Consider the following 20,231-nt stretch of genomic DNA (forward strand, 5'->3'; position numbering starts at 1 on the left):
ATCAAAGTTAGTGCAAATTTTTTTTGTTTATTTCTGTCAAGTAAAAACTGAGGAAGAAACAGAATAGTTCATGTGGGCTTGTAGAACTTCTGCCTTGTACTGTGAAAATGCTGTCTGGGTCTGCACTCACTTCTGTTCTTGCTACCTTGCCTTACTATACTCTCTCTGCCAAGAATTTGTGGTGAGTTTTGTGATATACTGGAGGAAGAAGCAGAGTTCTTGAAGAAGTATTGCTCTTTGCCACAGGAATACTGAGCAACAGAGTGCATGAGCTGGAGTCACTGTGTGTGATGAGCTGCCAGCGTGTGTTGTATCTGATCTGGCATCATGGCTGTTAGTTGGGCAGTCAAGTGGGCTTGGTGGGTGTATTTGATGAACACTGCCTTTGACTTACAGAAAGGAAGATGTGAATTTGCAGACCTGAGACACAGAACAAATTTGGCTTTGATGCCTCAGGCCAGATCCCTTGAACAATGCACATCCAGAATAGCGTTTGTGACTGGGTAAATCTTGTGCCCTTTCTTCCGTAGCTCCTTGAGCTGTGAGTAGGATTTAATCACGGATTGTTGTGGGCTTTGGTTAGTTAAATTTCTAGAGTGTTTCAAAGGTGAGAAGAACCTGTGAACACCACAACTTATTTTTATTTCTTGAAAGAAATGCAATTCAATATGTACTTTTTAATTATTATTATTTTTACTTTTTAGCAGGCTTGTTAGGTCTTTTATTTTGCTTAGGAAGCCTATAGATTGTGGTTTCAGGGTTGATGATGTGTTGTCCTTCCTTCTTAGCACTAGAGAAACATGCTGTCCTGGAGAGTTACATTTTACATTGGCTCTGTTCACCCTCTACAAGCTGTCCCTTTCTCTGACTTTTGGACAGATTTACAGCAGGACACAGCTTTTGGAAGTTGTCAAATTTCCCTCCAGAGGTGCAACCCTTTCCAAAGAAAGTATCCTTCTGTAGGGGCTCTGTCATCTGTGTAGTGCGTCAGCTGCCAAATATGCACACAGATAAAAAACTGTTTCAAAGAAAATAAGAGACCAGCCTTTATTATGCACTAGGCATTCGCAAGACCAAAAGAAATGCTGCAACATTTCCCTGAACCCAGTGTTCCAGCTGACTTGTAGATGGCTGTGGCTTTCCTCTAAATGAGGAAATTCAAGTAAAATAAGATTGAGCAATTTCAAATTGGGTTATGCAGCTGAGGGTTGTAGTGCATTACCAACTTTCACAGATATCAGGCTCCCTTTCTGACACCCATGGCACTGAGGGGCTCCCCAGAAATGCTCATTTTTGCTGGTATGGGAATGCTGCCACCAGGCTGAGCATCTGTCTTCTTCCCATTTAGACCAAGACTGTCACCACACTGATCACACATTCCTGCTATATAGTGTTGCAGGACAAAAAACAGGCCCAGGAAAGCTCCAGCTAGCTCCATATCCTGACCCCAACATTTAGCAGGTATTTATGGGTAAGGTATGACAATGAGGGTTAGTACAGAGTCATCTGTCCCCTCGTATACTCTTCTGGCTCAATATGTTTGTTCTGTGTGTATTTTCAAGCTAGTTTTTCAGATCTTTAAATTGAGGGAAATTGTGGAACTGTGGTTATGTATGCAGAAGTGTGATATGATGGCCTAAAAAGAAAAAGTTACTGCTTAAGGACTGAACAAGCTCAGTGAAGAAACTAGTATCACAATACAAGGTTAGAAGGAAACAGGATGAAGAGGACCTTTCCTTTTTTTTTTGTCTTTGGGCAATTCATTCTGTGCAAGCTTGAAGGTTGGACCTCAAGTTCAAGGCTCATTAATATGCCGTGCACAGAGCTGAATGCAGCAGGGGTTGGCACATGTCGACTTCTGTATTTGAGGCACTGATGGTTCAATTCCCAGCATCACTTGCTGGCTCCAGGATGATAATCAAGGACGCAGCGAGTCTCTGTGCTGGGTGAGCACTGCACAGTGCTCTTCTCCATGTCATTAAACCAGGAAGGGCTTTGGCAATATTCCACTATAGACAATTCTCAGTGGCTACTTAGAAGGGAATTGGAAGCCATATGGCTTCCACAATGGAACCACGGGCAGAGAGGGCAAATGTATGAGAGAGACAGAGCGTGAGACGGCAGAGAGGAGAGCAGTGCTCAGAGCTTTCAATACCCTTTCCTCCATTCTCCCCCTTGTCCTGCCAGGGCATCATCACTTTCTGTTCATTAAAAAGCTCGTACTTATGCGTTAAATAAGTAAAACAAAACACACTTATGATTGCTGCTAGCGTTTGTGGCCATTATTCCATTGAAACATTGCTAAAGAATTAGAGATCCTTCAAGAAGCAGAAGTGGTTATAATGTTTGTGTTCATAAGGGCATGCAATCCTCCCCATGGACCAACAAGAACATTCTGCTATGTGACTTATCCCTGCAGTCAAGGAGAAGAGTTGAAGCCATCAAGTGAGTGTTTCCACATGCTCTGCCCTCTAGAGCTGAGGAGTTAACAGACTAACCTGTGTCAACAGGCATTTCTAAACCCATTGAGGTTGTTTGAGAAATTTAATCACTACTAGTGTAGAACCAGTATCTTCAGAAGTGCTCCGTGTTCATGCTTAGGATGAATTTTCTTAAATGTTCCAGACATGTGGTGGAAGTATGCAAAGAAAAAAGCCTGATTGTGAAGTTTTTTCTATGTCTCCCAGTGCTTCAGTAGCCAAACCCCAGTGGAGAATGTCCTCCCATAGTGAGGAGAATGGAGCACCTGGGAATTAGTGTCTTTAGACTGCTAGACTGAGAGCTGATATGGAGGTGTGTTTGAAGTAGAAATGCAATTTATATTTTCTGGAGAAAAAGGAGTGGGAGCTGATGTTGGCAGCTGAGTTGTGGAGTCCTGTTCCCTTCTTGTACAGAACAGGTCAGGGAAAGCAGCTAGTGTAGGTTTGTCACTAGCAGATGTGCACATCTGTACATACAAACACGTGCACCAAGAGGAAAGAAAGTCAGTACAGAGGTGGTGGGATTAGCACCTAAAGCTTGGAGAGAGATCAAGTACCAGGACTTCACTGGACAGTATACCCTTTCCTTTCTTATACAGACAGGAGGCAGATAAGAGGAAAGAAGAGATCTCTAGGGAAAAGTGAAATGAAATTTCAGAATGCTAATATTAAGAAATTGTATCGTTGTCTTGTAGGAACAGTTTGTAGAAAGCCTGCCTGTGGAGCTCAGGAACAAGCCTGCACACATGTGTGCAATTTCCCTGTTTCAGGTGTTTGCATACATGCACAAAAATACACATGTTGTTAGCTCTTGCATAAGTAACTGCAGTGGAAATCAGGAAAAAGTTCAGATCACAACAACATGTTGAGTCTATTGAGGTTCATTTATGTAACCACCCTACAATCCTTAAAATAAATCCCTGGCAGATACATTGCAATTCTGCAATTTTGTTAAGACTCCACAGCTATAGCTGTAAAACAGTTTCCTCTGAGAGCTAGATTTGAAACACATACATCTTAAATGATTTAATAACAATGATTCCTTATTATATGCAATTTCCTAGAATTTATCTGCCATTTTCCCCACTTTTGCAACTCATCACTTGTATTTAAATGAAGCACAAGATTGTTCACTCTATGTTTAAGATCTGACATCCTCTCCCGCCCAGTTTGTTGCATAAATGCTCTCTCTAGGAGACCCCTTATCCCTCCTGAAAGGGACCATTACTTCTGGTTTCTCTTCATGTGGATGAAAGTGGAGCCTTTTTCTCTCTGTGTAGCACACAGGGGCCTCCCTGCTGAGTGGAGAGCACACGTAACCAGGCTCCACCTTCCCTTCAGCTCTTTTTCTCTGGTCTCTCATTAGACCCCCCAGAAGACATATCCCACCTTCCCATTTAGGACACTAATAAAAGACAGGTGGTTATTAGGAACCAATGGCTGGCAAAAGCAGTTGTCTGTTCCCATATGAAATCCCACAGATCTGCCCTTTATCCATTGTGACATGGACATCGTTTATATTGCAAATAAAGGTTGTCTCTAAACGTGGGTGGGTCGGCCCAGGCTTGCTAGTGAAGGTTAAAATAGCAATGAAGACAAGGCAACGCAGGCTTTCTTCTTCAGACAGACCCCATGGAAATTCCAGAATGGATATCCATCTGTTAACTCAAAATACTATATTTTAACCTAAGTTAGGCAGTTCTAACTAAGAAAACACTTTTTTTGCTATTTTTCCCTCTCCACTCAGTGTAACAAGAGGTTTATTAGGAAACTTTTATACTAAGTATGGGCAGGAAGGGAGGGCATGTGAAGAGGAGCTATTGGAGTTCAGCGCTAGGTTAACGGCTGGACGTGATGATCTTAAAGGTCTTTCCCAACCTAAATGATTCTGTGATTCATCTGTATAGCAAGGAGGGCATGAGATGTGCTTGGCAGTTTCTACGCTGTACTGTAAAATTTATAGGAATGTGAGACTAGAGTTAAGGTTGGTATTGAACCCTTAGGAGTTGGCTTTTTTTCATTTCCTAACAATCTGGACATTTAGTCAATTTGTCCTATTGAAAATATTCAGAGAGAGAAGAAGACCAAGATGCCTGAAGCCACTATGACAGTATTACCCTTATGGAGTGGTGCATGTCAGAGGCATGTCTGGGAATATGCAGAGTCTGAAAAGAGAGAGAGCTGGGAGACAGAGGCACGTTGCTCGCTGAAGGGCACAGCCACATCCAAATGGCTGGCAAGGAGCCCTTTCCTTTCTGAAGGTCAACCGTGCGCATACACATTTCACTGAGTTTTCTTTATAAGTGGGTCAGCATTTACTCAGCAAATGATTAGAGCAGATGGTGTAATTTAGAATCTATGACAAAACTTTTAATAGATCAGGGCTAACACGATGACAAGGAGCTCTGTGCCATTCTCCGTTCCTGATTTCTGCTTTGCCTTGGGCTAAAAATCGTGCCCAGGATTGGATTTTCTAGTCTGCACATTCCATCTGAGCAACTCGAACCACTTGTTTGAACATCCTGTAAGAAGGATCCCTGCATTTCTCTGTTCCTGTATCCTTATTGCTATCATTTTAAATACAACAGTTAACTGAGGGCGGCAGGGAGATACCAAACAGGTAAACACAATCCCTTTGAGGAGCAGAGCTTTTGAAGGAAAAAGCCACAGTTTGAAGAAAGTAACAAAGGCTGCATTTGTGTATTTTGCTCCGTGGAGCTGAAAATATCTAGTAAATTGATCCCGTGGGAGTAATAAATACACATTACTTTATCTTGTACTTCATGTCCTATACCCCTGAGCCTTGATAGAACAACACCACTTAATAGACTTAAAAAAAGAGTAATTACAGTCATTGGTTGTGTGATATTTCAGCCCTTCCAGCCCTGCCTGACCTTCTAATTTAGCTCACCGTGTCTAACTAATGCATTTATATTCATCTTTTATGAAGCATGTGTAGTACAAAATTGACTTTGCAGCCTTTAGCAAGCTGTCTTACCAGGTTGAGGGTCTGGTTAGTACAGCGTACTGTATAGCATATGTACATTTAGAGCAGAATCTTGCATGTATATGGTTCTGACCGACTATTACTTCTTATCCTTTTGGAAATAAAATAAAAGATATTTATTCCATTTCATCTTCCCCTCCCCTTTCTCTAGCTTTTATTCATTGCGGCATTATTTACAGCTAAACATGCAGGCAGAAAGATGCAAGCATTTTTAAAATGATTACCACTAATGTTTTTACCTGTCAGAAGTGCTTAAATTTTCCTGCACTTTGTCTAAAAACTTAGCACTTTTACCTCTTAAGAATTACAAATTTATAAGATCTTAGCAAGCTGATTTACAAACACAGCTGACAGTTTATGATGAATGATGTTGCAAACTGTACAATATGTTTCTCTGTCATTTCTATGCATGTATATATTAAGAAGAAGATTAAGAAGGGAGAGAACTCCCCCTCTGAAAGAAACCCTTGAGTTAGAGAGCACAGGCACAAATCTCTCTCCTGCATTTCCTCATAACTTCCTCCTCACTTCACTCATCCAGCAGAGCACAATTGTTCTCTGTGCATTTTCTCCCACCATATGGTATCCTCATTACCATACACTAAGGGTCCATATGGGGAACTTGTGAAGTGAACTGTATTCATTTTAACTGCCAGATGAGCAGCCTTTTGCTTTGCAAGCTTAGCTTAAGTCATCTGCTGTCTTTATGTTGTTATGGCAACACAGCACCAATAAAAAATTCTAATCTACTGTAAGTGTCTGGGATCACAGTATTTTAAATGCTTGCCGTAACTGTCCTCTAAGTGAAGATGCTTGTTCTTTCAGTATGACAAAGGGTTATTGTCAACTCCAGCAGGTGGCAGTAAAGAAATTGTTTCCTTTTTTTAATTTTCTTTTTTTTTTCTTTATAAAATTCATTTCTGCCCATCTCCCCTGCCTCAAAAAGTCACGGAATTACACAATATGGTCAGTCCTGTACATTTCGTAGGATTTCTGACACTGAGGCTGGAATTGCAGGTGATGCTCAAATACTAAATGTAGTAAAATATGATAACGAGGTTCAAGAACCACTTGACCAGGATTCTGAAGCCTCCGTAGGCACATCACTAGTTCAGTTTTGGAGCTGCTTTTTAGCTACACTTCCAAACTCCTGATTCAAACACAAAGCTAATTAAGAATATCTTATAGTAATGGAAGTAGGCAGCAGCATCCTTAAATATAAATCATTTTCACCTCCGCAGGCCACATGATATGTTGCATCTCTGTCTCTCTGTCTGTATTGGAAGTGAATGTTTGTAGTCTCAGTTCATCAGTTCACATTAGCCTCATGCTGAATATTTAAACACAGAACAATTTGAACACACCATGAAGAGAGACAGTGACTGCACTTTCACTTGGAACAGCAAGAGCTCATCTAATAATAATTTAGTAAATCAGCCATTTAGTGGCTCAGTTGTATACTGTATTGTGCCAAATAATATTCAGTTCAACTGTATGCTGGTGAAATTGAAATTCAGACTCCAGTCACATGGCACTTCTTTGCTCAATGGAGAGATGAAATGGAAAATCACCCTCCCAATGGACTGTTTGAATGTAGTGATTTATCAAAAATATAGCGGAGTGACAATATAAACAGGATTTGGTTGTATGTGATACAATCTATTCTAATTAGGCTTTTGTTATTGCAGTTTCTTCTGCACAGATTATTTGATAATTCAGGATTTGCATTTACATCTTCAGCTTATTTTATATAGGGGCAGAGAACAGATATACATAGTTACTATACAGCTATAGTCCTTTAACGCCCAGTGCTGTGGGAAGTGTGGTGAGACTTTTATTGCCGAATTTTGAGTCCTGGCTTACAGGGAACACTGTGCCCTTAGGAGAAATGGGGAAACACAGCTGCTGCCTTTCCTCCTCATGAAGTGCCATATATGTTACTTCAGAGCACGAAAGCAATATCAGATGAATTTATTTTCCCTGTTTAAGGCTATCAGGGTTTGCAAGGAGTGGTAATATCTTATATTAGACTAACTGATATAACTAGGAAAAAAAAAGACAAGGTTTAGGGTGCACAAGCCTTGCTTCCTGCGTGCTGGCTGTGCCGCCTCCCACCTCTATCAGTGGGTCTAATAAAAGATATGATCTCACCCTACAAAACTGGTCTTGGTTGTAACCATGGACCATTGTGACTTCAGCCAAACAGCTACACTTTGGGGCTGTCTCTGATGAAGGTGGAAAAGAGAGAATATTTTCCTAGAAAGTGTGTTGTGGAGTTTAATTTGTTCCCATTAAAGTGGCGCTTTGAGATCTTTGAACGCAGGGCATTGCAGGAGTGTGAAGTAATGTCTATAATCTCACCTACAGTTTCCATTTCTAGCCTAGTTTTAGGTGTTACGCGGTGGTTTACGTGGTGATGTAAAATATGATTGCTGTATATTTCTCACAACACAGTCCAATTGAGTAGCAGAAAAAGCATCCTCCTAACCATCATGATGCCATTTAGCAGAGAGTGCTGGAAGCAATGTTGTTGTAATTCTTCTAAGAAATACAGAGCTTCACAATCTGTACTCTACTGCTGACACTTGAAAACTCAAACATTTTGGTCAAATGAATCAAGCAGTAATGTTTCTTTTATGAGATCTCCTCACAGAAAGAGAAGTTTTGGCACCATTTGGAGATCAGGCTCAGTGATCCATCATAGCGAAGTCAGCTGTCCTGGTGCGTCTCACAGGTCACTCGATCGAACCAGTGGCTCTTACAACTATATTATTGCTTATGGAACAGTAATTGAGGCACCATGGTTAAAAATTACCTGGTCTAATAGGCAGTGAACAATTTGCACTCAATACAATTATAAGCCAAATCATTCATTTCATAACACTTGGACTAATTTATTTGTTGACCTTTTAATATCCATAGCTCTTCAGTAGTATTAACTGCAACTCAGACAAAGTCTCTTGTTCATTTTACTTTCATTGATTTTCTTTTTTCCATTGAGGCAATAACAGTTGTTTGAGTACAACCTTTTCTTTCTGTTGTAAAAGTCAATCATGTAGCTTATGTTGATATAACTCAACTGGACTGAAATGTCCTCTAAGTACAATAGCATACAATCTCATGCTACTTGTATAAACACAGATATGCATTTTGGATTTATTTTAAATAATGTTTTGGAATGTATTTGTGACTATAGATGATAAATGATATGCTTGCTGAGAGGAGAATCAAAACAAAACACAGAAGTAATTTTTTTAAGCAATGCCACAGATATGTAACAATTTTTTGTTCATATACTCTGGGAGATCTAAGATACAGAAATTTTGGCTTTTCTGTGTGTTAATTTTCTTCTTTAGGGTGATCTAAGTGTCTTTACTAATAGTACTATATATCTTTTCACTCACAACAGAGAAAGGAGCCCTAGATTGTGTAAAATAGTGTACCTGCTTTTACATTGTGTAGGTATACACAGAAAGACACTGTTATCTCTGTAAAATGTTGGATACATTTAATTTGTTAAATACATGGTTATTCAACATTTATACTTGCTTTGAATAACTTCAGCTGATTTTTTAAGGCCATAAATTAAAGTATCTTTTTCTGATAAGAAAGTTGAAAAAATTTTAGAATGTATGCAAGAAGGCATTTCATTGAAGTGCTCTTTCTGAACCAAAGTCTCTTTGTACAATAAAATACTGTAAATCCTTTGAACACATAGTTATAAAATATAATTGTTACACATTTGGCATTTTATGCTTCCCTAGAAATTACCACTTGGTATCAACACCTAATCTATGGTCTGTCTTTTCATTTCAATTGGGTCTGAAGTGGTCCTTCGTTGTAATGAGAGTGCCCCTTTCAAGAGACTTCTTTTAATTATACTGATGATAAAATGTAAGTGAAAGTAGTCATTTGTAGGGGTTATGACTGAGCAGTGTTTTAACTGTAATACTAAAACCTACCAACGTTATTCCAGTCTCTATTTCAACATTTTTATGCACTCACTCTCCACAGAACAGAGTGGAATATCATTGTAGGTCAGAATTTCAATACGTCTTATTTTTCAGTTTTCCTCCTGCTATTAAAAGTAACCTGAACTCTCAGTTTCTAAGTACCTCACACTTCCTACCTGAAGCGTACAATCCAGAAAAGTGACAGTTTCACAGATCTTAATGATATACTGTTTTGTTTTTTTTTCTTGTTTTGTTTTGCTGTTTTTTTTCCTCCCTTCGTTAACAGAAAATGTGGGCAGGTCTTTAATTGCATATAGGCGAACACTTGTTTTTTACAGAAAATAGTTTGTTGGCGTACTTAGATAAATTTTGTGTTTATGTGGACTTATCCGTTCATGATCTAGTTTGTATATCTCATTTATTTTGTCTTCTAATGATTTACTGGATCCGACAAAGTGATCATAGTAGGAAAGATGGGGTTGCAGAACTAAGGAAAAGTATGTACAGAAGAACTAGTCTTTACATGGTGGGATAAATACTGCAGCCTTTTGTACAGCAGGAAAATGTGTTTCCTTTTGTCATCTTGCTATGTTTCAATCTGAAGGGATCTGTCTTTAGATCCTCACAGTCTGAGCTTGGAAGATAACCTGTGGGAAATGCTGTAGAAGGTGCCAGTGAATTACCATAGCGTCAACGTGTTAATGACAGTGAGTCCCAAATACGACTCACAACTGGTCAATGTCTTGTAGGATGGAAATAGATACAAGAGTACAATGTAGTAATAACTACCAGCTCTACGCTGTGTGCATGGAAGGTAGATTGACCTCATGAGTTAAAAGTTGATAACTCTGAAGGATTCCTGCAGGTAGCTATATATGTCCTTTTTCTGGTAAACTTAGTGGTCTGGGGCAAGACATACTCTAAACATATTTAGGAAAATCAAATTTCTACAGCTGTCTGAGGGACACAGACATGAGTCATGTAATCACTGTTGAATAAAGTCCCTAAAAGAGGTGATTTAAGCACTGGCCATGTGATTTTACTTCTACATATCTGCTTTCACATATTTGCCCTTCTCCCTTTGACTTAGGGACCTAACATTAGCAGAGAACTCTAGACCTTTTTCAGCAACAAAACCATCCAGTTTACTTGCCAGATGCTTCAGTTGATGGAATATGGTGGGAGCATCCAAATTCTCAAATGTCAGTTGATTCAAAGAGTTATTCCAATGCAACTATATTAATGCTAGCTTATTCCATGCTACAGTGTACCTAGCTGAAGTGCACATCTGTGCCAGCTACTAATTCTGTTACCATTGTTATGTGCCCATTATTTATGAAAATCAAAACCAGGAACATGAAAGGTGTGGATTAAAAAAAGGGGGCTGATACCTTTTTTTACACTATATTAACAGGAGGATAATAGGGGTAAGATAGAAGACTTACAAGGACAGACTTACAGGTGATCATCATAATTTTGTTCCTTCTTTTTGTCAGCAGTGTTTGCAATGGAGACTGCTTGAACAGGGTGTGTTATCCCTATCGTTACGCATTTATCACCTTTGTGGTTAAGAGGTGTTTTAATAATCGATTCTCAATGTTTATGGCTAGATGCCTGCTTGCATTTGCACTTCAGTGTTTGTTCTTTCTGCTGCCTCATATAGGCTTTCTATATTTTATTTATAAGGTTGGCTCACTGTGGAGCAGGTGGTAAGGTCATGCATGACTGTTTTTAGTGCTGTAGATTTAGGATGTGATTTTCAGTTTGGGTGGAGGCTGATAAGACTAAAATGGCTTGGAAAGGCTGAAGTTCTAGCTCCCACTGTAGACTTATTTTCTGGAAATTGCCACTGAAATGCAGTGACAGGAATTCAGTGCATTTCCATTCTACAGGCAGTGGAAAGCAGAAGCTTCTCTTTTTTTACCCCTCAAGTGAAGTGTGTTGTCTTTCTGATTTTGCCTTCTTGTCTTTGTAATATCTGTATGGTGTTTACTTCTTCAGTATGATTCAATTATAATATATGGAAACAATTCAGTTGTTTGTTTGCTGAAGAAGTTTCCATCTTTATGCGAGTACAAATATCTTTTTAGTGAAATGGCCCTGTTATTTTATACTTTCCATTAGGCTGGCGTAGTTCCCTCAGTTTTACAGTAAATGAAGGGTCTTTACATTTTGAATGGCTTTTATGAGTCTTTATAAAATTATAATTGCTGAAAATGATACAATAATACAATGCTCAGTGTCGATGTGGAGATGAGAGGTTCTGGACAGGCTGAAACTCTTGTATACCAAGCTAGATAGCATTTCACATCTGTGGCGTCCTTCTAAATGACTCTCTACCAAAATGTTGGGTTTGCCTTTACACTTGAAAGTAGTGATCGAAATTTTATCTTTATGTTTCAAAATGTGTACACAAAGTCTAAGTTTAAAACTTAGTTCTAACACATATCCTTAACTAGCACGTTTACAATTTCACCCACTGAAAAACAAAGCAAAAGTTTGAGAACAGATTGTTGCCATTTTGACTTGAAATTTCAGAATGTGACCTTTCCAAGGTGAAGAAGGGAACTGGAGGCTGGTGTTCACCATTTTGACTCTGCAGAAGAGTTTTTTTTCTTGCAAGTAGCCATGAGAGTAGGAAGTTAGAAGGCAGAGGCAGGAGGTCAGACATAAGAGTCATGGAAGTATGAATGACATCATCATCCCTAAGTACCCTCTCAGAAGATGAATGGGCTCTCTCTTGTATTACAATGCTAAAGAGCATTAGAAGGTGATATGATATCTAGACAAGACATAAGATAAATGCCTCAGAGTATGCTAGAACAGCTTCCCCCCCACGCCCTCCACAAGTACATAAATCCTTTGGTGGTCTCAATAATACAGTGTGTGGCTGCTGAGTATTATATATTGTGGTCAGCTTCTTCTTGACAAAACTCATTTAGATTTCACAAGTACCTTGAACATTATCTAATTTAGTTACTTAAGCTGAATAACTCAGTGTAACTCTAGATACCCTTTATCTGACTAGACTCACAACCCTTTTGGGACACAGGATGGCTTTTTTCACTAGTTACTGAATAGAAAGTAAGCAGCTGTCAACAGAAGAAATATTCCATCTTTTTAGGAGGTGACACAAAATGTGTTTATCACGATAAAGCTTGACACAAAATGTTTTCATCATGATAGAACTTGAAATGCAAATTTCATAATCTTCATGAATTCCCTCTAAGCGAATGCATGCCACAAATAAAACATGCAAAGTTGCTGTAACGTTGGTTCAAGGTACATTCTGTCAGAAGTGGATTCAGTCTGAATTTCAGTCTTTGTGCTTCAAAAGCACAGTCATTCTGGTATGATTTATACAATCTTTCCTTCAGTAATTTTGGAATATGTGAAGTTGCAGCAGACTTCCCTACCCAGCCTCCTCTTTTGCTTATGTAAATACTCCTTAGTATTTTCAGAAGGAAAATTTGATTAATTTTTGAAACAGGCATACAATTATTTTAAAGAAGTAAAAATCCCTCAGTAGAAAATCAGCTTCAGTTTGGAATAAAAATGGACTCTGGATCTGTGGTGTGTAGCTGCATGAAGGGCACAGTTCTGATGCATCATATTTAATCACTAAAGTAATCTTTTCAATATTTGTTAAATCGTTGTTTTTATAGAAATAAGACGACGCTCATTTGAAATCAAATGCAAGACAAGAAGACCCTCATTTTAGCTCTAAGTAAATGCTGCAAAGTCCTTTATTCTAAACCAAAAGCTGTCAGACTTTTAGTATTAATAGAACTGTGGATCTTTCTTGACAAATTCCCCCATAAATTAGATATTAGCTTTAGTCAAACTCTGTCTCTCTCAGGAAATATTTCCACTTGCATATTCAATTGGAAGGACCTTACATGGTGCCCACTTAATGCTATGAAAATCTAGGTTTCTGAGATGAAGGCAAAGAAAAATTTCTGTGAACAAAAGAATATCTGGCGTAACAGACCTTGAGCTTCTGCAGAGCTTTCTTTTTATAGAATGTGAGTTTCACTCACTTTCTGATATGTCTGTCTGCTGCTCTGTCCACCTATCTGTTTATCTATCACCATTGCGGTGGTAACATGAAGTATCAATTGGATTTTAAAAGACATAGATCTTTTATATTAGCTGTCCTTTTTTATAATACCTTTTACAAATTTAATCAATGCATTTTAATACATAATATAGTTTAAGTGCAATACACAATAAATATCTGAGCTTCATCTTAAACATGCTCTAGCCTTTAAATTGTTAAAACTGCAGTGCCCTTTCAATCTACTTACATAATGCCATAAAATATACATTTCAAGGTAAATGAAGTCAGCTACTTCAATTTAGTCCCTCAAACTGGTAGTAAATGAGAGGTTAACACTATGGTGCCAAACCCATTATTGAGTAAATTTAGCACCTTGGACAGCTCTGTAAAATCTTTATTGCTTTCCTGACCTGCTCGTCATGTTCCGTCTGTGTGTTCAGTGGCTCTCGGCTCTGATTGAAAGGCAATATATTAGATCCCGAACACAAACATGCTCGGGGGCTGCTTCACTGGGAGCGTAATGACATGGAGGTGAGAACAATTTTCTGGTCACCGCAATCCAAGCACCTTGCAAGGTCTGTTGCTCTAACTTATAGAGGACTTTTGGGGCTCCTTTGTATGTGGAGTCGTAACAGTAGCTTCTATGGTAATTTAAGCAGAGCTGGAAAGGGTTTAAGATGCGTTCAGAAAACAAGAAGTTACTAAGTCAAGCATGTCTGTAGTAGCACTTTATTGTGTATTTCTATAGCTAGTTTGTGTATATAACAACTACCGCTACCTCTGGAATAGAAGATACCACTATTTGACACAGGAGTTTTTGTGTAACATCTACTTTGTATGATCTGAAAATATCATAAACAAGAAATGCTTTTATTGTGTGAAAATATTGTTAGAGAAAGTATGAAACTAAAATTTACAGATTCTGAAACTGTTAAAAAAACATAACCATTGACTAGCTAGGAAAATTGAATGCTACTTGTCAAGTATATTTCAATCAGGAAAATTAGTTTTATTTACATGCAATATGATATGATGTCATCAAAGGACTTTCACTGTTTAAGAACTGGAATATATTTGATATTAGGTAGAGCGGCTGTAAGATTCCATGTAATTACCTCATTTTTTAACATGGTCTTCAATCTCTTTTTAGATGCATTCTAAGATTTTTGGCTCAGCATTACATAAATAACTATGATTAGTCAGGTTGAGACAAAATGACTATTTAAACTTTCTTCTATTTTTAGTAATTGGGCATAATGACAGCTTAGGTTAACAATATTCCAAAGCAGTTTGTGGGCTCTGTATTACATTATAATTTTCCATCAGTGAAATATATAGTGCAAACAATTTCTCCTGAAGTGAAATAAATCCTGCTTTGCAAAGTCAAACACCTGTGTAGTAATTTTCCACCTAAAATCATGAATTGAAAAAGATAACATTTTTCAGTAACATCTCTGTTCGTATCTTCAGTATGAGGTAAAAAGGGCAACTCAGTGCTCTGATGATTCTGGTAAAGCAACATTGATTGATTTTACCTGGATGTTGTTTGTAGTCTGTCTGTCCGTAATTATACTGCTGGATGTTGTGGTCAAGCTACACACACACATAAAAAATGCAATAAAATAAACAACAACCATGAGACAACCATAACAAAAAGAAAAAAAAGGCTGTAGTGACTTAACTCCTCAGAATCTGTTTCTGATGTAGTGATATAAAAATCCATTAATTATATATTACCTCTCACTTCATATGTGGAAAATAATTTAAATGTGTATTCTGAGAGAGGGTGCGTGCAGCAGAAGGCAAGCCTAAATGTTTACTGGGAGTACAAAAATCCTCCATCTCATTTTTGAATTTAGGACATTATATATGTCATAAGTAGTTACTGCAGTATGACAACTATTTTATCTTATATTATAGAGAATTTAAAATTGAAAAAAATGCTAATATGCATCTAAAAGCTTGTCATTTGAAGAGTTGTTCAAGGATTTTGAAGAGGTTATGATGACAGCAAAATGAACGCAATTATATCTCTATTTTCTGATCAGAGTCTACAGTATATGAAAATTGAGCATTACTGTTTCTTTTTGGTATAAAATATGGCTATTGTGTAAAATATTTTAAGTTAGAAAGTTTAACTTTGTAGAAAACTGTACAAACCTTAGAACTGGTTCTATTTTTGTAAGCTACCTGCAGAAACATACCGTGGTGAATAGCATCATGTTAGTATATTACAGCAATGCTTAGGGGCTGGGAATTACAAAAATATATTGTTTTAATCAAAGGACAGTCTTGACTGGTTTTGATCAGGCAATTGGGAATCTGCTACATGCTTTGAAAGAATAAGAAAAAAAAATGTGTTCTGGTTTAACTCTGCAATGCATTTTTACATTTTCTATCAGTATTGTTCATAGAGATTTTTTCCAAACTGTAAAATGTAAGAACATAGGAAATATTATTACTTGCATGCCAGTTTAAAATACTCGAAGAAATATAAAGAGAAAAGGAACAAATAGGAAAATGGAGGGGAAAATATGCCCCAAATGGAGAACTAAATCCCAGACTGTTTTAAATTCTGCTGTCCATGCAGGAATTTTCCAGGAAACACTGCACGTACTGGGCCATTCTCTCGTACTGCACGTGTTCTCCTCTTGTGCAGCATTTTATGTACATGGATCCTGCCCTGACCCATCATATCAGATACAAACCAAAGGAGTTGAAAGGTTACATTACCAGTAGCACAGGACTGACTGGATATCTTTTGAACGTGGCCTGCTGGGTAAGGTCACAATTCCTGCAGTATGCAATTAAGAATAAAATAAACACATTGAAGGGATTCATAACATGCTCTGAATGACATTGATTGCAGTAATCTAGTAAATGACCTCAGGATTGTATTCTGCAATAAACCGATGAGTGGTTTATAGTGCAGATGGTAGAGACAATTGAGTGATGTATTTTATTTTGCAGCACCAATGATTCTCACCTTTTGACTTGATTAAGCGTGTGTGCGAATAGGATGAACTAGTGATTTAACACCATTCGGTGGTTGCTGATAGTTGTTACAATTAAGGTGTACCTGGTGGGAAGAAAAAAAAAAACCCACACAAACCACACTGCAACTAATAGAAGAGTATAAAAAGATTCTAATATTTGTTTTTCTCCCCACAAGGAGTTTATTGAACTCAGAGCAATGCATCTGTTTTTATATTGACAGGAAGTAATACTTAAGAGGGCTGCTGATTTAGTAGAAGCACTCTATGGTATGCCACATAATAACCAGGTAAATGCATTCTACTTCAGCAATTCTAAAATATGGCTATTTCTTAGATGTATAGATAGATCAGGGGCTAAAGGTACATGATACTACAATGTGAGACAAGAATAAATATAGAGGGCAATGTCATATCTGCAGTGGGGTTTAGTGTGCTTGTTTTCTTTTTTAAAGGGTGTGAATTTAGTGCTTCTAAAAGCAACATGCTATTAACCCTGGAGGCATTTGCCCACTTTCAGCAGATACTATATAATATGGACAATGATATGCATTATGTATTGCCACCAGTGATGATTCAATCTTACCCTAAAGACAGCTTTAAGGTGGAGTAAGTCTAAGCTCCAGCCTCATTCTGCCAGTTGGTCTTGTTATACAGAAGTGTGGCCGCTGGGACTGAAACTTCCAGCTCTCTTACCGCAGATGTCAGGATTTATCACAAAGGCAGCAGATCTTATAAGCATTATCCATCAGTCAGCCAACTGGTCTAGAAAGAAAAGCATCTAGTTTTTGCCTTTGCCCAGGGAAATGTTTCATTTTAGCGTGTAAGAAAAGGTTTGTCAGAGTCACATTGGTAACACTTTTATTCTTTTTTTTTTTTTTTTTTCCTCCTTATCCTCTAGGAAATAATCCTGAAAAGAGCAGCAGACATCGCAGAAGCACTCTACAGTGTCCCCCGCAATCACAACCAGCTCCCCACCCTTGCAAACACGTCAGTCCATGCCGGAATGATGGGAGTGAATTCCTTTAGCGGTCAACTCGCTGTCAACGTTTCCGAAGCCTCACAAGCCACCAATCAGGGTCAGGAGAAGACTCGTCTTCCTCTCTCTTTGAACCTTTTCTGATAAAAGTCAGGGAATCATGAAGAGCAGTGAAAGAGTGATGGTTCAAATCTACAGGCTAGACAGACACCATCCCTCATACAAGCACAGCCTTTGAAGGACACAACGCAGTCATGAGATGGGCTTTTCTTTAGTCACTTTTGCCCCAATTTGGGAAAAGCACTTCTGCATGTATCTAAATAGATTTCCTTCTGCTCAAAATAACACTTGTATTTGTGTTTAAATTCCACTATTTTTAAAAACCTTTTGCATTTCCCCCTCTCCTTTGCTCAGCTCTATTTTTTTAATCCAACTTAAAAACACACTTTAATGAAAAAGTATTAGAATTAGGCTGTTTACTAGAAGGGCAGACAAAATTATTCTGCTTTACACTAAAAACATATAAATTATTTTTAGATTAAAATATTTTATGGATTCCCTGGGTGGTAGGAAGAAAAGCTGTCTTTTTTTTTTTTTTTTTAATTTTAGCAATGAAGATGCATTTTGTATTTCTGTGCTTCTAGAAACAAATATTCCTTTTTGGATATTTGGATATGAGTGAGTTTCCCCAACTATCATTTCAAAAATTAAGTAGAGACTCAAATTTTAACTTGGTGCCAAAAATTTGATAGTCATTTTCTACCAAGATCATGATCAGACCAGGGCAAAAAGACTAAGGATATCCCACTACTTTGAGAAATATACCATACGTTTTCTAAAGTGTGCAGCAAGTGTCTGAGATGGAGTAAATGCGAGAGATGTCAGAATAGGGTTAACAAAAATTACATGCTTTTACATAGCTTAGGTTGGCATGTACTCCTCGCTTTGAAAATGTAGGTCATGTTTACTCCATTTCCTACAAGCAGCTCTTTCAGAGTGAGTGTTCCTGTGATACCCAGTGGTGATCTTTGCTCGAGGGCATGGGTTGCTTGCGGAGCTGTGGAGGCTTTAGCCTCCCTCCTCCCTTTTTGTGCTCCCATCAGCAGTGACCCAGGCAGTGAGGGTCCACAATTTGGGTTACATGGTGGTAGTGGTGGTCCTGGACCTCCCAATGCCTGCCATGGCCAGACTAAGCCACTGGCTTGGTAGCACAGAGTTACTTGCTTGTTACTGTTTGTGTAAAAAACTGTTCTTGGGATAATACCAATTTCTAAATGTGTTCCCTCCCTACAAAAGGTTTTACTCGCAACTCAAGCAGCGTGTCACCTCATGGCTACGTGCCAAGCACCACCCCTCAGCAGACAAATTATAACTCTGTCACAACAAGCATGAATGGCTATGGGAATGCTGGAATGTCAAATTTAGGCGGTTCTCCAACCTTCCTGAATGGATCTGCTGCCAATTCTCCCTATGCCAGTGAGTATTATATAGCTCTTCTGTATTTTATGCATTTTCATTAGAAGGAGATGGTGATTTTTTTGTGATGATACTCAATAGTTGGTTTCTATTCTGAGCACTTGAAACAAAGCTTAGTCCTTTCTCTCCTCCTCAAAGTACTGATCTTTGAAGCACTTTGAAGACTTCAGTGTTGCCAGCAATGCTATTCTCTGGTTTATTATTATTATTATTATTGTTACTATTATTATTATGTCGTAGGAGCTTAAAAATTAGGATATCTCTCATGATTTGTGCTGATAGTTTTATAACTTACCTTATACTCTGTAAATAAGAAATGTCCTCAATGTTGCAGAAAGCAGGGATGACATAAGTGACTTAAAGTCTGTTGCACTGGATCAAAAGTCAGTTGTCAGTACATGACTTTTTGCTGTAGGGGCTATTAAGGGAGGCTGAGGGGCTTTGCTGCAGGAAAAATAGTTTATTCCAGCTGGAAGATATGCAGAGCAGAAAAGTTTGCTGTAATAAGACTGCCATTTCCATAAGCTGCATGACGATGTTTCCAAGACCTCTGAGCAAATAATATATTCATAACCTGTATAAAAATTATTAATTGCTATCAGGCCTAATCTTGATTGCTTACACGCCATTTGCCTTGGAAATAGGTATTATATTGACTTTACTGAGAGCTTAGTATTAGTAAATTGTGACAATGAGTTTGTGGTTTAGTGTCTGTACAGTAAATGCCATGAACATGTAAGTCACACTAATCATACATTGCATGGCATAAAGAGCTTATGGTCTACAGTCCCAGATACGGAAATATTTATGTGTAGGACTAACTTTCTGCATTTTGATATCACAGGTCTAGTAACCTGCTTAAATATAAATGCATTTCTATTGATAAAGGCCTATGAACCGCCTCTGCAACCACTCACACAGCTCAGTAGTCCCTATTGACATGAGAAAATTAAATGAATAGGACCTGCCCAACTCCACTGACATTACTCATGTAGCACAAAGGATTCCACTGACATCTGCAGAAAGCTGGTAGAAGAATCAGACCAGAAGGTGTTGTCATATAAATAGGTTTATGGACTGAGACCCTTGCATGGACAGGACAAACAGACTGCTGAACATACCAAGGTTTATGGAGCAAATCTTAAGTTTGGTGGTGTAAACAGCAGTAATGAATTATTTTGAATTGCATTGCTAGAGTTCAGAACTAAGGGAAAGTAACTCTGATTTTGGAAAATTGCCTCCGAGGCTTCTTAGCTGCTGCAAATTTAGAAGAAAATATTTAG

At 38.2% G+C, this 20,231-nt stretch overlaps 1 protein-coding gene across 10 annotated transcripts in view; it reads left to right on the forward strand.

Annotated features, from left to right (window-relative positions):
- EBF1 (EBF transcription factor 1) overlaps positions 1–20,231 on the forward strand; it is a gene marked incomplete at its 3' end in the record, with an annotated part of 270,160 nt that overhangs the window by 241,609 nt on the left and 8,320 nt on the right. For 8 of the 10 annotated variants that reach the window (XM_080353088.1, XM_080353089.1, XM_080353090.1 and 5 more), the window contains 3 exons: positions 16,718–16,783; positions 17,395–17,572; positions 18,769–18,948. In XM_080353088.1, the coding sequence (XP_080209214.1) occupies positions 16,718–16,783; positions 17,395–17,572; positions 18,769–18,948 (424 nt within the window). The remainder of the gene's footprint in view (positions 1–16,717; positions 16,784–17,394; positions 17,573–18,768; positions 18,949–20,231) is intronic. The other 2 variants (XM_080353085.1, XM_080353093.1) reach the window with 1 other exon arrangement.

The sequence above is a fragment of the Nesoenas mayeri genome (assembly GCF_963082525.1).
Source record: "Nesoenas mayeri genome assembly, chromosome: 14".
NCBI lineage: Eukaryota > Metazoa > Chordata > Aves > Columbiformes > Columbidae > Nesoenas > Nesoenas mayeri.